The sequence below is a fragment of the Stenella coeruleoalba genome, assembly GCF_951394435.1.
Source record: "Stenella coeruleoalba genome assembly, chromosome: X".
In the NCBI taxonomy this organism is placed as follows: domain Eukaryota; kingdom Metazoa; phylum Chordata; class Mammalia; order Artiodactyla; family Delphinidae; genus Stenella; species Stenella coeruleoalba.
This window is the reverse complement of record NC_137152.1, coordinates 34,970,812-34,993,168: the sequence shown is the minus strand read 5'-3', so window position 1 is coordinate 34,993,168 and position 22,357 is coordinate 34,970,812. Positions and strand designations below refer to the sequence as shown.

General features: G+C 37.4%; 1 protein-coding gene across 4 annotated transcripts in view; it reads right to left on the bottom strand.

Annotated features, from left to right (window-relative positions):
* Window positions 1-22,357, bottom strand: part of KDM6A (lysine demethylase 6A) — a 209,086-nt gene that overhangs the window by 84,006 nt on the left and 102,723 nt on the right. For all 4 annotated transcript variants that reach the window (XM_079911712.1, XM_079911713.1, XM_079911714.1 and 1 more), the window contains exons 5-6: window positions 13,827-13,885; window positions 4,869-4,989 (exon numbers count right to left, since the gene is read on the bottom strand). In XM_079911712.1, the coding sequence (XP_079767838.1) occupies window positions 4,869-4,989; window positions 13,827-13,885 (180 nt within the window). The remainder of the gene's footprint in view (window positions 1-4,868; window positions 4,990-13,826; window positions 13,886-22,357) is intronic.

The window sequence follows — 22,357 nt, the reverse complement described above, 5'->3', positions numbered from 1 at the left end:
AGAAACTTAAGGCCTGGTTAAAATTAATTTAATAGCTAGTATTCAAATTCTCAGCAAGTATTTTTATAATACATAGAGTTCAAAGTATCTTAATTAAATGAAACAAACACATTAATGAATAAAATAATAAAAGACGAGGCATTTCACAGATTCCAAAAGTGGTTTCTAAAAGGAAGTACATATCATCTGATGCCTTTACTTATTCTTTCTGCCTTAATATCTCGGCATAAAAAAATATGACAATAAAATTCCTGAGTCTATATAAAGGATATGAGATTAAATCAGATACCTGGAAATGTAGTTTTCTAGAGAAAAGTGTAAAAAAAATTAAAAGTGGAAATGCTATTTCACTCAGAAGTTTCATGACTGGTGGCTGAATGAACTGGTGAACAGGGGGCATCTAGAGAAAACTGCACTGTCAGTTTGTGTAGAAAAAAATTCTGTTAAGAGATGACAAATAAAATCAGCCTTTTTTTTTCTCCCCAACGTTTCCAGCCAATCCTATGAGGCATTTTGTAATTTTATAGCCTCTTCCATTTCATTAATCTATCCATTCAAGAAACACTAAGCACCTGGTAAAATGCCAAGCTAACACACAAGTCTCATTTGAGTTTAACCCATTTCCTTAGAATCATCTCTTGTATTAGTAATTCTCATCTTCCTAACCCTTTCATATTAATCCCTTCAATCAGCACTTATCATCTTCAAATATCAAATTATAAGAGGACTTACATTGGTATCCCAGCCAACTATCCACAAGTTCCCATAAAAAAGCCACCCTCTTTACCTTTAAAAATCCAAGAAAGTTCTAATGCTGACATATTTTAGGGAAACTTAAATATGTAAATATTAGGAAGACATTTTTAATAATCTTCATTAAATTAAATAGATGCATTGGCATTAACTGAAGTATGGGTGTTACCACATATTATTTTGCATATATTAGCTTCATATGAGGGAAATAATTTTAATAGTCTGCCAGGGAGTAAAACTTAGAGGCATTATATAAAACTACTTGTCAAAATTGGTGTGCTTTTACTGAAGTAATGATAGCACACTGCCTCAAATACATAACAAATGTAAGCAATTATCATTAATATCATTAAAAAGTAATAAAACAAAATTCTGAATTATATGGAGGTAAACAGGCAACCAATCCCACCTGGGGGGATATTATCTGAAGCAGGAAAGAAAAACAACAAAATATCATGTAGAAATGTCACCCTGAAATGGACTCTGGCTCAGATAGTACTAAACTAGTTAATAAATTAAGAATTGGTACCTCCACCACTCAACTAAACACATGAAATCTTTATTGTCCAATTTAATGGAAAAATAACACCATCTGATTGAAAAGTAAGCTGGGCATTAACTTCACATTTCTGAGGATGGGCAGGGTGACAAAAATACAAGTATTCAATTCTAGGACGGGAAAATGGATTTCACACAAACAATATCTATACTAGGCCCCAAATTAGAGGAGTTTTAGATATGGTAGATAAACTGAGAACTAAGAAAGAAGGGCTGAAAAAACTTATTTGTCAGATACTTCGATATATATATTATTTAATCTTTTAACAATCTTGTGGAGTAGGTACAGTTATTCCAGTTCTACAGACACAAAGAGGATCAGAAAAGTTAGGCATCTTGCCCAAAGTCACACAATTAGTTTACTGGCAGGGTCAAATTTTAAAACCCAATTTACCTGCTCTGAGAGCTGTTTACACAGTACCAAAACAGAATGAATCTGCTTCAGAAATACATTTTGGGAGAAAAGTTATTACCAGAGATAGAAATAAAACAGGAGGTCCTGGAATGCATTTCATGTGTGGGTGAAAAGAAGGAATCTATTATGAAAATAAACTGTATTTTATTTAAATATTTTACCATCTAAAACATACTGTATATGTTGTATCTCTCCATCCCAGAGGGAAAGGAAATGAGGCAGAGAAGACCAGATCTGTAATGGACAGATTGTATGCACCACTCCCATACCAAAATACTCTTTTTACCCACCCCTCTCTCTCTATTAGACAGGAACAGTGTATTTAGGAAATCAAGCTCTGTTCAAAAACTGGGCATAACTGGTCTAAGAATAATCACACCTTTGATAAGGAATCACTGAGAATAGCCACGTGGTCTAATTCTGGCCAATGAGATGGAAAGTGAAATATTCTTGAAAAGATCAACAGGAAGTCAGGATCTTTCTCCTCTATAACATGATAAATCAGGTATTTACTGAGTACTTACTATATGCCAGCACTATACTAAGCACCTATGCCACTAGTAGTGGTATAGGTGCTTTTCTTTATGAGACACTGAAAAAGAAATCATCTCACTGTGTACCTGGCAACCAGCCTTAAGAATAAGCCAACACAGGGGCTTCCCTGGTGGCACAGTGGTTGAGAGTCCGCCTGCCGATGCAGGGGACACGGGTTCGTGCCCCGGTCCGGGAGGATCCCACATGCTGCGGAGCGGCTGGGCCCATGAGCCATGGCCGCTGAGCCTGCGCATCAGGAGCCTGTGCTCCACAACGCGCGAGGCCACAACAGTGAGGGGCCCGTGTACCGCAAAAAAAAAAAAAAAAGCCAACACAGAACAGAGAAGAAAATGAATCCTTAGTGAAACACTGGATCGGCTGAATCAACCAATCCTGAAGGCTGGACTTTACATTATATGAGCTACTTTTTTTTTGTCATTTTAACCAGCTTCAGTTGGGAGGTTTCTGAGGTTGCAGCCCATAGCATCTATACCAATACACTGTGCTAGGAAACAACTTCATGTAGTGGAAAAGTCACCAGAGGCTCCACATCTATCCATGAAGGTAAAGTACTAGCCAGTCCACTGTAGGAAAACTGAAGGCCACCTAAGGGGAATGGGGCATATCATTCCTTCTGATTCCTACCTTCACTTACACTAAATGCTAAGCACTTACAGTAATATACTGAAATACCTCCTCTTCAACTACATATGTTCATGCCTAAAATTCTCCTGAAAATAGACAAGGAATACTGGAGAGAGAAGTCTTAAAAAGCCAATGTCAAGATGAGATAAAAATCAAATGAAATCTTCTCATTATGGGGAAGAGAAATATCAAGGACTCCTGAAATTCTTTTCTATGTTCATGGAAATGAAACAAACATCAGAATGGTATCAAGTATTTTAAATAAATGGAAGAAAGGCCCCAAACCAAAAGACTGCACTTACTTAAGGCAATCTTGCTAAAATCGCTATGACTTGAAAGTTTGTTAGTCTTTACGCCTGAACAAATTAAAAGTTGTATACAGGAAGGTTTCTGTTGAACAGTAGTAAGCAAGAACACTTTGAATTAGCCATGGAACACTTCTCAACACTGTTTCCCCTAATTAAAGGGGATTTTAAATATTGCCACCTTCATGGAAAGAGAGTTTTGCATCCATAGAATTGTTTAAGGTACCACTGTACTGATATTCAGAGATAGCTACATTCCATAATTTGGGACAAATCTCATTACTTTTTTCCACTCAAATATATTTCCTGAGCAACACTTACACTTCTGCAACACACAATAACCATATTGTGACAGTTCTGTAAAAAGCTCTAATAACTTGACTTTGTATTATAAGCATTTTAAGAGTCTGGTTTGCTAGTATACACTGTGAATGTCCAAGAGGAGGTCAAAATATGCAAGGTGGCATATCTGAACTTATTTTCCATTTCAAGTCCACTCACATGTGAACATATAGTTTGAGACATGCTGCTCTAAACTTGAGGAAAATTGATAACTTCTAGGCCAGCCCTTAGTCTCCACATTACTTACATTTGCCCTAGGGCCTATTTCTCAAATTTCACTTACCTCTGAGAACTGTGTGATCTGAATACTTTCACAATCTACTTATTTTAGTGTTTTGGACTGTATACCTCTCTTTCGTACCATCAGCATTGTTCTTTATGAACTCATGAAAGATAGAAACAGTATTTGCAAAACTGTCTACTTTAAAACTCTAGAACAATTAGGCACTCTTAAATACAGTTTTATTTATTTATTTATTTTTTTATTTCAGTAGTTCCTTACTAGTGAATTCAAACTACAACCTACTGTAAAGTCATTGTTTATCTCCCTCCTGACCCTTCAGAATGAAGATAATCTGCAACGGAGATATTTAGAACATGGCAACCATTATAAATAGTCATATATTCACAAAAATTTAAGCTTTTCCTAGAACTTCTAATCCTTTTAAAAAGCAATACTTTTGTCGAGCAGGGAAGCACTATCTTCGTGAAAAGCCCAGTAAGACCTAAAGTGATGGCATACACAGCACAAGAAACTAAATGAAAAACTTGAGAAATGTTAAATTCTATAGAAAGTAAAATATTTAACCAACAATGTTATTTTGCCCAACAATGTTTATACTCACAAACCAGCAGTTCAAATGACTAGCAAAGAACACACGTTTTTATATTTAAGATATGAGACGTGCTTTGCTGGTAGAGGTGGAGAGATTTCTAGTGAGACCCATACAAGTAAACAGTCAATGATGGGGTCACAGATACAGAATCATTAAGCAGCTGCTTCTGACCTCTATGGTTGCCAATCACTAATGGCAGAGTGATTCAGATGTCCAAATTGAGACTGAAACCTTCACCCTTTCCTGATAACACACCACAATTAAAACTCAAAAAAAAAAGTTTAATGATATAATTAGAAACCCAAACTTATGTATCTTCCAGTTCATAGCTGATAAACAGTTCTTTCATCTAAATTTTCAAATTTTCTTTTGAAGTACCATATAAATTCCAACATTTCTCAATGTTCTAATATTTAACAACCCCCCCAAAGACCCCACAAAAATGAAACATTGTATCTCAGAAAAAACCCAACAACCTACCTTTAAACTAGACTCATAGTCTGTGTTCACTTTGAACATAAGACCAAGCCGTAAATGAATTTCCTTGGCTCGACAAAAGCTGGGATCAACATAAAGCACCTCCTGAAATGCTTTAATTGCCCTGAAAGAACATAGACATAAGATATCTTTACTTTTTAACACTTACATGAATTTTTGCTTGGTAGAACAGTAAAACTTCTCTTTTATGCAATTCTGTTTTATAGGAAATGCCAGTTTTATAAAAAAAGATGTGAATGAATAGCTTTAACAAAAAAAAGACTAGGAAGGGGTGCCTGGGTCTTTTATGTACTTGAATGTGTGTAATATAAAAGGAGAAAAGGAAGATCAGTTGAATTTACTCTCAATTATTCAAATTTTTTTTTTCTGGTTGCATTGGGTCTTTGTTGCTGCACACGAGCTTTCTCTAGGTGCAGCGAGGGGGAGCTACTCTTCATTGCAGTGCACGGGCTTCTCATTGTGGTGGCTTCTCTTGTTGCAAAGCACAGGCTCTAGGTGCACGGGCTTCAGTAGTTGTGGCACATGGGCTCAGTAGTTGTGGCTCACGGGCTCTAGAGCACAGGCCCAGTAGTTGTGGCGCACAGGCTTAGTGGCTCCGCGGCATGTGGGATCTTCCCGGACCAGGGATCGAACCCACGTCCCCTGCATTGGCAGGTGGATTCTTAACCATTGCGCCACCAGAGAAGTCCCTTCAAGTAATATTTTATGGCTTAATTGTCAGTGTAAATAACTGATTTCACTGTTTCTGGAATTTCCTAGGGGAGAGAGGGGTGGGGCAGATAGTTTTGTTTTTAAGGGAGGAGAGATTAATCCTGTCTCTAGTCTACTCCATAAAATGAAGTCTTTTTTTTAAAACTTTATATTTCTATCTTTCATATTTAGGTTTACAATCCATCTGCATCTTATTTTTTATATGATGTGAGGTAGGGGTCAGTTTTCATTTTTTTCAATACAGATATCCAGTACCCCCTACATCACCTGTAGAAAAGACCCTCCTTACCACAGCTCTACAGTGCCACACTGTCCTAAATCAAATGTCCATATCAAACGTCTTGGTCTGTTTCTGGGCTCTCTGTTCTACTATATGTCACTTTATGTCTATCAGTCCATCTTTGCCCCAAATTCACATTTTATCTTTCATAAAAAGTCTTAATTACCAGAAGAACATATACAAGGATGAGGAAGGTACACTTTTCACTGAATACATTTTTATATCACTTAATCTGATCACATGAATGTACTATGTACTCAAAAATGAATTAAAATTATGACAAAGAAAAACATCTACTTTGAATTTTGAAAACTATAGTATCAGGTATAACAGTATTTTAGGCATCATTTTAAATCTCTCTACATGATTTAAGGCTTATCCCAAGTACAGCTAATATATTCTTTGCAAAGCTTTTTATCAACTATTCTCTACTTCTATTTAATCTTAAAGGAGGTTACTTAGAATCTTAGACAATTCCAAAACAAAAGTCAATCTTTTTTATAAAAGTTCAAAATATATACCACAAAATAGAGCAAAACAACATGCCCTATGTCTTTAAGTAACTTTGTTTTGACTTGTATATTATCTATTTCCCCCCAAAAAACCCTGTGTGATTATATATTTATTATAAAATTAAGGGTTCTAAAAAGTAATATTTACTGTAAGGAGCATCAGATACCTTTACATCTGGCTAAATACTTTTTTCCTGAAGAGGAACTCGGCATCTATGTGTTAAGATGGCATTTCAAATGGGTGGGGCTGTGTATGTGTTTTATTATTTGGTGTGTGTATAGACAGCAGAGGGGAGTCAAAGGCCTGATAAGAAAGAATTCGTGTAAATTACCTTTCTCATTCAAAGGTGACTTCCTATTTCTCTCAATCAGACTTGAAGATACTCATCGGCATACTGCTAAGAAGTTCTCTGTACTTTTCTCAAACCTTTCTAATGAGAGGAGGTGCAGCTTCAGCCTCTATATTCTCTTGGTCATGTCTAGAGCGCCACCTTCTAACAGAACAGATTGTGTGCACAGGTGTGTGTGAATGTGTGGGGGGGCGGGGGGAATACAACACACACATGTTGGGGGAGGGGCATAAAAAAGGTTAGGAAGAGAACAACTGCAGCAATAAATGATGTCAATTAAAAGATAAGATGTGACTGGGAAACGGTCTGCAGGGGCTTTTGGAAGCTTCTGGGATGATAGCAATTTTTTATTTCTCGACCCAAGTGATAGTTATGAATGTTTATTTTATAAATAACATGTAAAGATGTATACTTATGTTTGTTTAATTTTCTTTAAGTATGTTACATTTTATAATAATAAAAATTGAGGATAATGTTTCATAAAGTCCTAATTAACCTTACCTTACGAAATGGGTCAGAGAACTCCTATGGAATGGGTCAGAACTAAGCAATGTCCACACATGCCAATTAACCCAGGCAAGGAAGAGTGGATATAGGTATATGTATAACTGATTTAGTTTGCTGTATACCTGAAATTAACTCAACCTTGTAAATCAACTATACTCCAATAAAAATTTAAACAAACAAAACTAACGGGGGCGGGGGGGGGGGGGGCGGACAGGCAGGCCTGAGTCAAATACATGAAAGAAAAAGAATGGAAGTGGTGGAAGATAGCAAAGGAAAGATGGAATAAAGGAGAAAAAGAAGATAGGAAGAAAAACAGTCTAAGGAAGGATGTATGCGAATGGGAAGAAGGAAAACAGATCATCAATAACAACCCCACAGGAGAAATATTTCCTATTGTCTCAGTTTCTGTGCCTTTAGTTCTTATCCACTTAGTTCACAATGTCACACAAGTACAAAAAACACAGGTTATTTTACAAAGTTCTCTACACGTGTTAACACACTGGAAATTTCTTTTAAAAAATTATTAACCTACCAGCAAAAATACATATTACAATACACTAGTCTGGGCTACACTGTGCCTGCTCTTTAAGGACTACTAAAAGTGCCCATGACAAGGGAGGACAATATATATCTATTCATCAAGTTCTCCAGGTTGTTTCAAAGTTTCCCTCAATTTCAATACTTGCAGACTCAATCTTCAATATCTCATTATCAGATAACTGAAATAGTCTCCTTAAAGACTTCCCTTGCTCTCCTCTCCTCTGGCTTGCCTATGCTTCCTAAAATATGTGGCTCCTGTGATTGCCTACTAACCATGATACTCTTTCAAGTCAAATCTCCATGTAGCATTTAAGGTTTGTGAGCAGTTATACCCATTGCCAGCCATGCCCTAACATTGCTCCTCCTCCGCTGTGAGCTGGCATATCTTAGGAATTTCTTCATGCAAATACTGGCCCTCTTGGCTTCACGGCTTCTCCTCAGGATGGTCTCCTGACCTGGAATATTTTCATTCTTCTGCTTCACTCTAAATCCACTATTACCTTTAAGACTCACCACCCAAACTCATCATCAACTATTTTTTGCTTAATGTTAACCAGCAGTTAGGTCCACTCTATAATCAAATCATTTTACTCTTTACCTGTCAGTGTGCTGTCTCTAGTTTTTCCAAGTAGTCTATTCCTTGAGGTTTACATTCCTCTTATTTTTTAAATACTCTAGACATTATAGGAAAATGTTTAATATATGTTTACTGATGTCATCACTCTTTATAATTAACTGACTGGACTTCTTGTTGAGGGGGTGGGAAGGGATGCTCCGGAGTCTCTTTACTGATCAGTTCTCCTCAGCTAACAAAATAGATGCAAGTTCATTTTCACTTGCTTTTCTAAACTCTTACCATCTTTTTCTCCTATGTGTTGCATCTACCCCTTGGGGTTGGGAAGGAAAAAAGAATGTGTTTATGTGTTAGGAGGGGGATAGTGTGTGGAGAAGACAGGTACCACTCAGACTACATTCTAATTTTGGTCATCATTTTAATGCATTCATATCTCACCAAACCACATGTAGCCAGAACATGATCTGTGTAGCAGAAGTTAGACTAAACCACCAACACATACAAATTCTGCTGATGTCAGTATTCTGACTGACAGACAATTTTAGAACATGAAAAATGGCTACCTAAAATGACAAAATACTTTTAATGATACAATACCTGGAAAGGTTTATAGTTTTCAAATATTAAAGTACAGTCTCTACTGAAATTTTAAACAAGTGCATATTGCTATGCTTGAGTATCCATGCATTTTCTTAAAATCTAAAGAATGTTTTTATACCACCAAAATTATTTCTATCAATTTTCAGTTTAAAATTTTTTGCAATTAATGTTTGCCATTGTTAACAAGTTTTAAAAGGAAATGATAACTTCAATAGCACTACCTGCAAAAAACACACACATGCTGAATATATTTTAAAACAATGGTCATTTTTAATAAGATTTCTAGAGCCATTTTTTTAAAAGCCTCCTTTAGAACTTTACCAAACTATAGAAAAATAATGATATTAACTAAACATCCTAGCACAGTTTTAGTACATTTGAAAAGAGACATAATAAAACTTTAAGTTCTCTGAAGCTAATAATGCTGAGTCCAGAGAGTTCCCTCAGGGATATCTGAAGAGATAAAGGAACTAATTCCATAAATTTTCATACTAATAAAATGGAGCATATTCTAGCTCTAAATCAGTAATAACATATATACACAACAGATATACACACTTCTATACACACATACATATATTTTTGGAAATTTAGAGGTTCCTTCTAAATGAGACAAATAGATTTGATTAAGAACTCAAAGAGACAGGTAAGGTAAGGTAAGGTAAGAGGTTTAAAGTGGAGATGGAAGGAGAAGGCAGACCAAAGAGTAAATGGCACAAACCAACTTGCAGGTAAAAAAATGCTCAAGACATTTTCAGGGAAATGTTAATACAGTAGTGACTGACACAAAGAATATATTTAGGGGAACAATAAGTCTAGAAAGATCATCTGAGGTTGAAACAGAGAGGACCTTAAATGTGAGGATAAGTTAGAAGTATCATACACTAGGCTATTCACATTGACATTTGCTAATATATTACCTCCTGGTTCTTTTGCCCTCTCCAGCCATCTTCATTTCATCACTGTGGACAGTGGGATGTTTTCTTCCCACCCCTATTGTAAACTTTATGTTTTTATTCATAATTTCCCTGAAGTTTAATCAATCCAAACCCTTCCAAATTCTCTCTGGCAATCTGTGTGTCACTGGTAAGCATAACTTTACCAAAACTGCCTTAGTTATCTGCTATTTTCTTCAAAACAGCAGCGAACAGAATAAACTCAACATATGTTAACGTGAAGTTTTATTTTAATAGAAAAAAACTTTTGATCTAAGAGCATTAGTTTGCAAAATGATAGCTCAAAAACATATATTAAATATTAAGTTTTTGCCAGACTCCATGCTAAACAAGCCTCAGGATCAATGGTGGTTATCTCAAACTACATTAAGTTTATGTTTGCACCCAAAGCAGTGATTTTACAAGGAGAGCAGAGATTCCTACACCCCTAAGAACACTTGTAATTCGTACACGCTAGGGAAATGAGTCCTGGAGAAAGTTCCCTTGTAATGTGTTAACATTTCTGTCTTTTTAAACTCACCTCCATCTCATTACCCTACTCCTTGCTGATGTCAACATAATAATAATCACTACATTTCCTTACCAGGGCTTATCAATTAGATTTGGGAAGCTAATTTCCAAAATCCTATGCCTCTGGCACAGAATTATGTAGCTCTTAGGTTTGCCACTATAAGACCATTCTGATATTGATCAATGGGAATACAAAAGGTTATAGGCTAGAGAGAGAGGAATGATAAGGATTTTCAGGGAGGTATATTTAGAAATATGGCTGTAAGTTATAATACTTTATTACTGTATATATTTCAATTCCTTTCACCCAAGGATACAGTTTTCTTACTACAAAGGCAAGGAAAAGCTCAGTTCAAGGTACCCTTAGCAATATGCCATCCTCATGAAGAAGAACAAGTGAAGGCATGGGCATGCACTCATGCACATGGAAAGGAACAGCTTTATAGATACTGGTTCTAGCTCTCTGCTGCATGCATTTTACTATGGGCTTCTATGTCTTCCTTCCTCCTTATATTTATTTTAAGTTTGGTCACAGATTACTGTGTATGATAATAGTAAAATTAAATAATTATGATAAATCCAGTGAGGATGTAACAGTTGCTCTACTACTTTCTGACATGGGCTCCTCTAAGAGGCTGAAATTGAAACTGGAAAAACTGACCAAATAACTGAACTCATCCAGAGGCTAACAATAAAATCAACTCACCCCCCAAAAAGGGGGCGGGGGAGCATAATAGGGCAAGAAACAAGACAAACAGGTTAACAAATAAAACCAGTTAATAAAATTGCTCTTAATAATTTATTAAGTCGCCATCACCAACCCCAACACACATGGTGGTTGCACACATTATTCTCGAATACTTAATCTAATTAAATAACAACAGACACCATTTACAAATATTAAATTCTACTTAAATTATAAATGTACAAGAGATGGAACATTCTGAGCTAACAATACAAAAAAGGCATACCACACTCTTCTCTGGAAATATTTTTTCAACAAATCCCAAAGAACTTAGTATGTGTTGGGGGTGGAGGTGGGTCTGTTCCCAGAAATTAATAGCCACCTATAAGTAAAACCAAATAAATCACAAGTATAGTTTTAACCTAAGGAAGTTCCTATCCGTTAAGGCTACACTCTAAAACTCTCACCAAGCACCTACTCCATGCCTCCTAGTTTTGTGGCTGTTCAAGAAATAGCAAGATAAGTGAAAGCAAAAATTGGGGCACAGAGTTTGTGAAAGAACATTTGACCAGCAAGACAGGAAACACACATCCATGATGGATTAAGAGAGGGTGTGAGGTATGTCATTTTAGGGAGCAGCTAGAGCTGAAACTCAAGACATGAGAAAATGGTGGTAACCAGGACAGGATCAACAGAACAGAAGGCACTTACTAATTCAGACATTGCATCATTCTTATATCATTTCAGTTTCATTTCTTAAGCCAACTGAAGGACACAGAAATCATATGTAGATAAGGAATCAAAAGATATAATTTTCCACACTACAAGCCCCCTAACTTGACATGGTCACATACTTTTTAATGCAATCCAATTTTCAACTGATGATGGCTTCACCTCACTACTGATCTTATGCTTGTATCTTCAATCTACAGGGAGTTCACAAGTTATCACAGGTAGGTGAAAATTAACTGGTGTGAGGTATACATGTTCATTTCTAAACTGCAGAGTTCCTTGCCTTGAGTTTCATCTAAATTATTTCTGGCTGGCCATAAAGATTTTACCAATGTGCCCAGGAGAACAATTACAAATACTGATTAAAAAATAACCACCAATCAATCTTCAAACTTGGGGACAGACTACAACAGACAAAATAATTAGACTGGGAAATCTGAGCATAAGTTTGCTTCTGCCACCAATTAAACAGTTATATAATACTGAGTTACACACACATACACACCCCTTGTTTTCTACGTCTATAAAATTAAGGGAAAAAAACTAAGTTATCTCTTAAGACCACTCTGGTACTAAAAGTTTCGAATTGTGAATTCTATGAATAGCATCTTCAAGAAAGTAAAGAGATTTTAAAACAGTCCTAATCTACTCTTGATTTTACATATGATACACTGGCTATGAAGTTAGGAGGCTTAAATTTAGGCTTGCTCTACAACGATGGATAATTTAAAAGAAAAATATTACAAAGCTTCTTTATAAAGATCAATTATAGCTTTGTTTACAAAGAAAATGAGTGATTTGAATGATTATAATACTCTATCGACACAGGTGTTCTCTAACAATGCAGTGCTTCCATAGATGATCAAAACCCAACAGGACCAAAAGCAAACGGGAAAGAAAAGGCATCTGGGAAAAGTCATTCATGTCTTAAGTTTCATCTTTAGAGAAACCACATCAAATCATTGCCAATGCATATTTAAAAGCTCTGTAATAAATATCCAGGATGCCCAACAGGTATATGACAGGGTTAAAACCTTTGGTCAAAATGTTCCTTTGGACTTTCTCAGCACCCATTCAGCTTAAAATTATGGAGAATAGAAGGCACTCTGACAAAGTCGAATATATTTCAAAAAATGTCTACATAGGGCTTTACAGTTTGCAAAATGTACATTATCTCATTTGATCATCAAAACTCTGTAGAGTAGAAAAGGCAAGTAACTGTAATGTACCTAAAACACACACACACACAAATGAGGAAACACATCAAACTAAGTGGCAGTGCTGAGACCAGAATACCAATCTTTCAACTATGTTCTTTCCACTAGAGAATGTTACTGTCTTGTCTGGTAAACAGAAAGACAACAAGGGGGCAAAGGCCACAGTAACAGGGACCTATACTTAACCGTTTATAAAATCTTATATATATTTCTATCATATTTAATGTCTGACTCTGAAGGTGGTACCATTACTCCTATTTTATAGAAGAGAAAATTGAGAGTTTATAATCTAGTGCCTAGTTACTAGAAATTGGAAAAGTACTAGCACACTCGTGTGTGTGCGTGTCTTTTGGTGAAGGAGGAAGGGAAGGAGCAGTCAATATATCCAAAAGTCTGAAAAGGAAATACTGCTCATCACAGACCATTTACCAACTTGAGAATAGAGAGTAGAGTCATTCCCCAGTTCCAATAACCTGGGGACCACCAGTCCATAACAAGTGACTGAGAAATTCCCAAAGCTTTCTAATCTAAGTCGTCTTTAATCAGAATCTTATACCAGATTCTTTTAGGAACACATATATTTCTAATAATCTAAGGTAGGTCAATATCCCTGAAGGAACAAACTAATAATTTCAGGAGATTATTGGGAAATGTAGGCTTAGTGATATTAAAATATTTTGTATTTATTATGCACACACACAAAAATACAAACTAAATAAGTCATTTACTGAAAACAACTGGAGTTATTAGTTTTATGTCAACTTACCACTGAAATGCATTGTAATGGAAGTAGACCAAACCAAGACCATATAAAAAGGCAGCATTCTGGAAAGAAAGGGAAAAAGAGACTTTTAGGAAAAGCATTTATGTCTAATACATATGTTACAAATACTATAAAATATGGTATCCAGGATGTTTTATGTTACTAAAAACCTATCCTGCATTACAATATAGTTACAATGTTTTGGGGGTTTTTTTGTTTTTTTGTGTGTTTTTTTTTGCAGTACGCGGGCCTCTCACTGCTGTGGCCTCTCCTGTTGCGGAGCACAGGCTCCGGATGCGCAGGCCCAGCGGCCATGGCTCACGGGCCCAGCTGCTCCGCGGCATGTGGGATCCTCCCGGACCGGGGCATGAACCCATGTCTCCTGCATCGGCAGGCGGACTCTCAACCACTGCGCCACCAGGGAAGCCCTACAATGTATTTTTAAAACATCAAAATAACTGATGAGTCAACAGATGGCACAGAATCCAATCAACTGGGACAGATTCTGTGGTTTCTTTTTAATCAAACCTGCCCTGAAATAAAAAATCTGTCAGCACATACAGATGGCCAATAGGCACATGAAAAGATGCTCAACATTACTAATTATTAGCGAAATGCAAATCAAAACTACAATTAGGTATCACCTCACGCCAGTCAGAATGGCCATCATTAAAAAGTCTACGAATAACACATGCTGGAGAGGGTGTGGAGAGAAGGGAACCCTCCTACACTGTTGGTGGGAATGTTAGGTTGGTGCAGTCACTATGAAAAACAGTATGGAGGCTCCTCAGAAAACTAAAAATAGAATTACCATATGATCCAGCAATCCCACTCCTGGGCATATACCCAGACAAAACTATAATTCAAAAAAATACAGGCACCCCTATGTTCATAGCACCACTATTCACAATAGTCAAGACATGGAAACAACCTAAATGTCCATCGACAGATGAAAGGATAAAGAAGATGTGGTACATATATACAATGGAATACTCCTCAGCCATAAAAATGTCATTTGCAGCAACATGGATGCAACTAGAGATTATCATACTAAGTGGTCAGTCAGAAAAAGAAAGACAAACACCATATAACATCACTTATATGTGGAATCTAAAATATGACACAAATGAACCTATCTACAAAGCAGAAACAGACTCACAGACATAGAGAACAGACTTGTGGTTGCAGGGGGTGGGGGTGGACTGGGAGTATGGGGTTAGTAGGTGCAAACTATTACATACAGAATGGAAGGACAACAAGGTCCTACTTCATAGCACAGGGAACTATATTCAATGTCATGGGATAAACCATAATGGAAAGTAATATAAAAAAGTATGTGTATGTATGTATGTATGTTCGTGTGTGTGTGTGTATGCATGCATTAACTGAGTCACTCTGCCATACAGCAAAAATTAACACAACATTGTAATTCAACTATACTTCAATTAGGGCTTCCCTGGTGGCGCAGTGGTTAAGAATCCGCCTGCCAATGCAGGGGACACGGGTTCAATCCCTGGTCTGGGAAGATCCCACATGCCGCGGAGCAACTAAGCCCGTGCACCACAATTACTCAGCCTGCGCTCTAGAGCCCATGAGCCACAACTACTGAAGCCCGTGCGCCTCGAGCCCGTGCTCCACAACAAGAGAAGCCACTGCAATGAGAAGTTCGCACACCGAAACGAAGAGTAGCCCCTGCTCGCTGCAACTAGAGAAAGCCCACACACAGCAACAAACACCCAACTCAGCCATAAATAAATAAATGAATGAATGAATGAATAATAAACTATACTTCAATTTAAAAAAGTCTGTCAGCAGAATTCTATGGGTAATCTAAGAGAAAAACCTATTTTTCAGGAATAAGAAAATGTCTATGCTATCCTATTCTCTCTTGCTTGTATCTCTGTATTCTTCCTCTAGTTCCTTCTGTTTCTTGAACTGGATTTAATTTTATGTTCAGTGTTGCCAGGAAGGTAGTTAGAATTCAAAGTAAATGCACAATATAAACGTAGAACAAATTTTAGTATTTAAAAAAACCCACATGCGGGCTTCCCTGGTGGCGCAGTGGTTGAGAGTCCACCTGCCAATGCAGGGGACACGGGTTCGTGCCCCGATCCGGGAAGATCCCACATGCCGCGGAGCAGCTGGGCCCGTGAGCCATGGCCGCTGAGCCTGCGTGTCCAGAGCCTGTGCTCTGCAACAGGAGAGGCCACAACAGTGAGAGGCCCGCGTACAGCAAAAAAAAAAAAAAAAAAAAAAAAAAAAACCACATGCTAAAATGACACCTAGCCATTTACATTTTGGGCTATAAACATCAGTGATTCCTTTTGCAGTACAAAACAGAGATGCCCATCCAGACTCAATCTGACCTCTGGCCCCCATATGGGAAACTAGCTACCTACTCCCTTTTTTCAAAAAGGGCAAACAGTTGAGTACCCACTATGTGTTCTCCAAACTTATGTTCTAAAACTTAAAAAATTTCAAACTCTTACTAAAATGTTTCTTACTGTATTATTTTAGGTTGTATTTCCCCAGAAGTACACCCTGAGACAAAAGGTTTTAGTATACGTGGTTTATTTGGGAAGTTACCCTAGGAAACACCACTAAGGGAGTAGAGAAGTGAGGCAGGGAAGGGAAGGAAGCCAATAAAGGGTACAGTATGGCTGACTATGCAGCTGTGGGCAACTGGGACTTAATACTGCTGGGAATTTCTAGGAGACAGTGAAGAACATTCCTCAGAGTCATTTTGCGCTAGGTGTAAGGGAACTACAGTACTTATCCCACAACTGCTGTCATTCAATGACTGGAGAAAAAGAATCCGTGATGTTTAAAGACCAAAGTGTAATAAATAGCTGGGTGACTTTTTGGTATGCAATTATTATTTTTAATACTAAAACTTGTTTTAGGGTTATATTGTGCATTTCCTTTGAATTCTAACCACACTTCTGGAAACACTGAAAAAAGGTTTCTTAAGTAGATCTTAAAATGTAATAAACATGGAAATTTAATTTCATTAAATCCTCAATACCCTCAATTTTCTGAATGAGAAAATTACATGCTACAAGGGTATTCACAAATACGGGGATTCACAAAGATCTCAGACAACATCCATTTCAAAAGTTCATATTCAAATTTTTAAAATTTAGTTGAAACTGGCTTCAATCAGGATCATTCATTTACGACCCCACTGTATCCCTGAAATAGACTGGACTTTTACTAGGTATTGAGGACAATACTCAAGGGTTGAACAAGCCAAACTGATTAAAATGTACTTCCCCGCACACTACTCTGTGTGTGTGTGTGTGTGTGTGTGTGTGTGCGTGTGCGTGTGTGTTGGGGGGTGGGATGGATGATGTTCAGAACACAAGAGTAGTTAAATTCAGAGTTATGAAATGTTCTACCCAAGAAAAGTTTAGATTTGAAACACAACTGTCTCCCTAGGTGGGGGAGATGGAGGGGAGGAGAGCATGGTTGAATAACAATAGACAGCATCTTTCACCAAATTAGGTAATTGCCCAGAGAAGGCAGTGTAAGGTGTGGTGGAAATATGAGTTTACTGAGGGACATTTCTGCTTTCAGTACACATCCTGCATTCTCTCAACTTCTTTTGTTCATAGCTCATCCTTTCCCCTCTAGGAAATCTTATCCCCATCCCTGCCACTGTATAAATTTTATCAATCCTTCTAGATGCATTTATGTCATCTTCCCTATGAAGCTTTGCCACTTCTCCCACCTCAAACCAGAGGTAATCTTTCCAACCTCTAAATTTGGCCTTAGCATAATGTCTCTAGCATGTGACATTATGGTATAATAGTAAGAACTTAATTTTATGCAAAATGCTAACATCATTTCTTTTAAAAGGTACTAGCAACCCTTTGAGGTGGCAGAAATTTAAAGAATGAAGAGATATTAAGCAACTTGCTCAAAGAGACAGTTGCAGACATAGGAACTGAATCTAGGTCTGCCTCCAGAGCTCACTCTTAACTATTGATAATATATTTTTGCTATTTGTGTATTGACTAAATTCCATCCCATCAGACACAAATGCAACGAAAGCAGGAGTGCTAATCATCTGTGTATATTACCTAGCATACACAGTGCCTTCCACATAGCAGATGCCCACAGGTTTAGTAAATTGAACCACCCAGTATTTAAGTTCAGTATTAAGTTCAGTTTCCTGGGTGACACAGAATTAGTATGAGGGATGGTCCCTATTAATCAGGAGCTTATAAATCTCACCAAGGAGGTAAGTCTCATTTTTCCGTAACAGTAAACGATGTAATTTAAACACTTACTGAGCACCTACTATGATTCATAACAGAGTTATTAGCACTGGGAAGAAAGTAGTAAGCAAAAAAGACAAAAATTCCTATCCTCAATGAACTTACAATCTAAGGACAAATGATTATGAAATTAAGTGCATAATAATATATTCCTAGCTGCAGCCATTTAAGAGTTAATGAAGTATAATAAGGACTAGGAAAAGAGGTAGAACTTGGGTATTGCTGGGAAAGGAGAAGGAAAAATAAGCCATCTCAGCCAGGGGTTGTAATCCACACATTTTTGGAAATAATGACCTGGGGGTGTGAATGGCTATGTGCCCTGACAAAGATGTGTTCCCTCCCAATGTACAATCTCACCAAAAATGCCAACAGCATCCCCATTGAGAAACATAGATCTATGCAGAAGGATGACCCAAGCAAAGGCACTGATATGAAAATGAGTTTAAATGTGATATAGTCACTCTTCAATCCAGTGTGAGAAGTTAGGGGAGTAACTTTCTGGGAAATGTATTATTTATAAAACATACTCCTGCTTCAGTCCAAATCCTTAGAGGTTAGAGTATCTATATTAGGTGTCAGCAAACTATGGCACATGGGCCAAATCCAGCCAGCCACCTATTTTTATAAAGTTGTACTGAAACATAGCTATACCCCCACTCATTTACTTATTGTCTATATAGCTGCTTCCAGTTCCAACAGAAGAGCTGAACAGTTGCAACACAGAGACTATCCAGCTTACAAAATCTAAAACAGTTACTATGTGGCCCTTTACAAAAGAAATTTGCCAACCTCTGACCTAGACTGTATCACAGTACCCATCATAATCCCAAATTAAGAAATTATAACTTAGTAAGATTACAATCAATTTATATTGAAGGCAGGGTGTGGTTCATTAAGTTAGCAGTTCACTAATGCCAGAGAGTCCCATGAAGGTGTTTTCACTGATCCCCAACAGGGAAAATACTGACCCTTAGCATTGAGAAATGTGAATTCAGCTGCCCATCAGCATCAAAAACTCCAATAGAACCTTTCCTACTTTCTCAGTGAAGCCCAAAACCCTGAGACTGTTTTGTTAGGTTTATATATAAACCTTTATCTCTGGCTATTGAGGGACTTACTCATTACAGGGCAACTCCAGCATGCATGTGTAAACAAACTTTGTCTTTTCTCCTGTTAATCTGTCTATTGTCAGTTAATTTGCAGGCTCCCAACCACTGCACCCACACTACAAGAGGGAAAAGGCATTTCCTCCCAACAGTGACAAGCAGCAACCCTGTATGAAAATCAGACTGGGCAGGGTCTAGAATGGCCATCATGGACATATCATGATTTTGAAAGAAAACAAGCTTTAAAGACAGCAGTAGAGTGCCAGTAAGTTTAAGATCAGAACACTGCCCCGCCCCGCCCCCCCTTTGAGGACACGGCAATTTCCTATCTAGCATGGTTTGGGTTTTTTAAGGAACGTTTTAGACCCAGTATCCTACAAGCATGCAGCAGTAAGAGGGTAGCTGTTTCCCAAAGAGAATATTAGTAAAATATTCAAGCTTTTAAAAAAATTTTATTAGACAAAACTGACTAAATGATGAGATTATCAAGATATTGTTATACTACTGCCAATATTTGGGTAGAATGGCAATCTGATTGTAGCATCTCCAAACATCCCATACTCCAGTAATCACCTCTGAAGACAATTTTTTATGCAGAGATATCATTAAGAAATAAAATCAAGCCAGACTATTAGAAAAATATAATAGTATGAAGGCATTCCAGAACTCCAGGAATGAATTTCCAAATGCCTTCTGGGTACTCTCCACCTATTGAATATACTACAAATACCTGAAATCCCATTATCTTACACTGCAGAGGAGAGTCTGATGCTCTAATGGTACTGAAGATTTTACATAGTGGTAGCAATCTCACCAGTTAACCAATCCAAAAAGTAATCCTACTTTTCTTGTCTCAACTCTTCCCCACCAATAAGCCAAATTCATTCTATTCACAAAGCTCATTTTACAATCAAAAAGCCTTTGAATCTATCCCCTTCTCCATTCCTACTGCCTTTCTCTAGGTAGTTTAGGACCTTGCCTTTGTCTACCTGACCTGTTTCAATAGCTTCCTAACTCAGCTCCCAAACCTTCGCCTCCCCTTCCATGTCCCCCCTTTCAAAATACCTTCCACACCATTACCAGTGAACTTGTGAAAAACTCAACCATGACACTTTCTCTATTTTAAACTCCTCTGAAGATTACCTACAACCTAGCCTGACTATAAGGGTCTTGGTTATATGACTCTTGCTCAACTTTCCCAATCCCACAGCCACCACTCCAGTCAGGACAAATGACATGCAGGCCTATGAATAAAATATGCTCTTATACATTTCCATGATTTTAAACATGTCTGCTTCCTCTGCTGAAAAAGCCAATGCCATCTTTCCTTCAACTCATTTCTCAATCTAGCAAATTCCCATCCATCCTTGGGACTTCCCTTGTGGTGCAGTGGTTAAGACTCCATGCTCCCAATGCAGAGGGCCCAGGTTTGATCCCTGGTCAGGGAACTAGATCCTACATGCGTGGCGCAACTAAGGAACCCACCTGCCGCAACTAAGACCCGGCGCAACGAACCAACCAAATAAATAAATAAAATTCCTATCTATCCTTTAACACATCATTCATCTCTTCTTTCCACAAGTATTACCTGACACATTCCCAAGTGCAGAGTTAGGTTTTTCTGAAGCAAGTTTCCAAATGAATATTCATGTCTATTACAGATATGCCCTTCATCTCCTCTACTAGAATATGAGCTTGTAAAAAGGCAGATAGAGCTCAAGTCATCTTTTGATCCCTATGGCAAAGTAACTAGCATATATAAGTTACTGAGGAAAGTTTTACTGCTAATAAATCAATCTCTTACAGCCTTAAATAACCTATTACACATTTTTATCAAAGAATTTAACACTGTGCTGATTCAATTTATACAGAATCACTCCCTTAATACAATCCAAACTACCTTTTGAACACTTGTAAGAGTTTCTCCTAGTTACAATAATATAGCAAAAGAGGTTGTCAAAGCTCATTACATCAATCAGATCCAAAGTTATAGCATTAGAGCAGAAGTTCTGCTTCCATGAAACTAATACAACATTGTATATCAACTATACTCCAATAAAAATTTTTAAACAAAAAGAAGAAGTAGTTCTGCTTCCAAAATCTATGCATAGTATTGCATAGAGATCATGAAATCAGGCTACAGAGGCCATCAGACTTGGCTTGTCACTTACTATCGACTCACAAAACAAGTTAACTGAGTCTCAATTTCATAGGGTTGCTTTGAGGAATTAAGATTATACATGACCTGGCACTTGGGATTTTTGTGAGAAGTAAAGGAGGTAATGTATCTACCACCAACAAGAAAACTATCTAGCACATGGTAATTGCTCAATGGATACAGTATGACAGATAAAATTCTTGGAAGTCTCACATGCTGTAAAAAAAAAAATTACACATTAAAAACAAGAGGATTTAGAAATAAAAGAGAGTTGTGGACAAGACTGCTCAAGACCTATGCAACATTATAACCAGAGGATTTCAAAAGTAGTAACTAGTACCTGGAGACAGCCTGAACCACTCAAGCAAGAAGCTCAGCATGATGATAGGTTGCCATGGTCGATATCAAAAATGAACAAAACAATGAAGTTGCAATTCTGGCAATCCTTTAATTAGAGCAGAGCTGGAAGGTGCTGAGACAATGAAAATAGCTGAGAGCTGTACAAAACTGGGAACCTGCTTTTCTGAGGAAGAGCTCTGGATGAAGGTACTCGTGCTTAATTTTCTTAAAATCTAGACTACAGAACTCCTGCTACCAGTGCTGCAGTCAAGCTGAGAGAACTTTTCCCTTCCCTACTTAAGTTTATAATTATACTCCCCATTATCCAGAAAAAAGCTTAAGTGAAACAGTAAGACTTCCACATCATACAACGTAATTCCCTTATTTACCAATAACATGAATTAATTTCTATTAGTAGTACAGTCTATTTTGCAACGTGTATCTTCTCTTACTGTTTTCTATCCTAACTATTAACATGATAAGACGAAATAAAGACATTTCTCAGCCTCTGTTGCAGCTAAGAGTTCTCAAATTACTAAGTTCTCGCCAGTGAGATGTGTATAATCTCATGATTCCCTTAAAGCCGCAATCCCCAACCTTTTTGGCACCAGGAACCAGTTTCGTGGAAGACAATTTTTCCACAGACTGGGG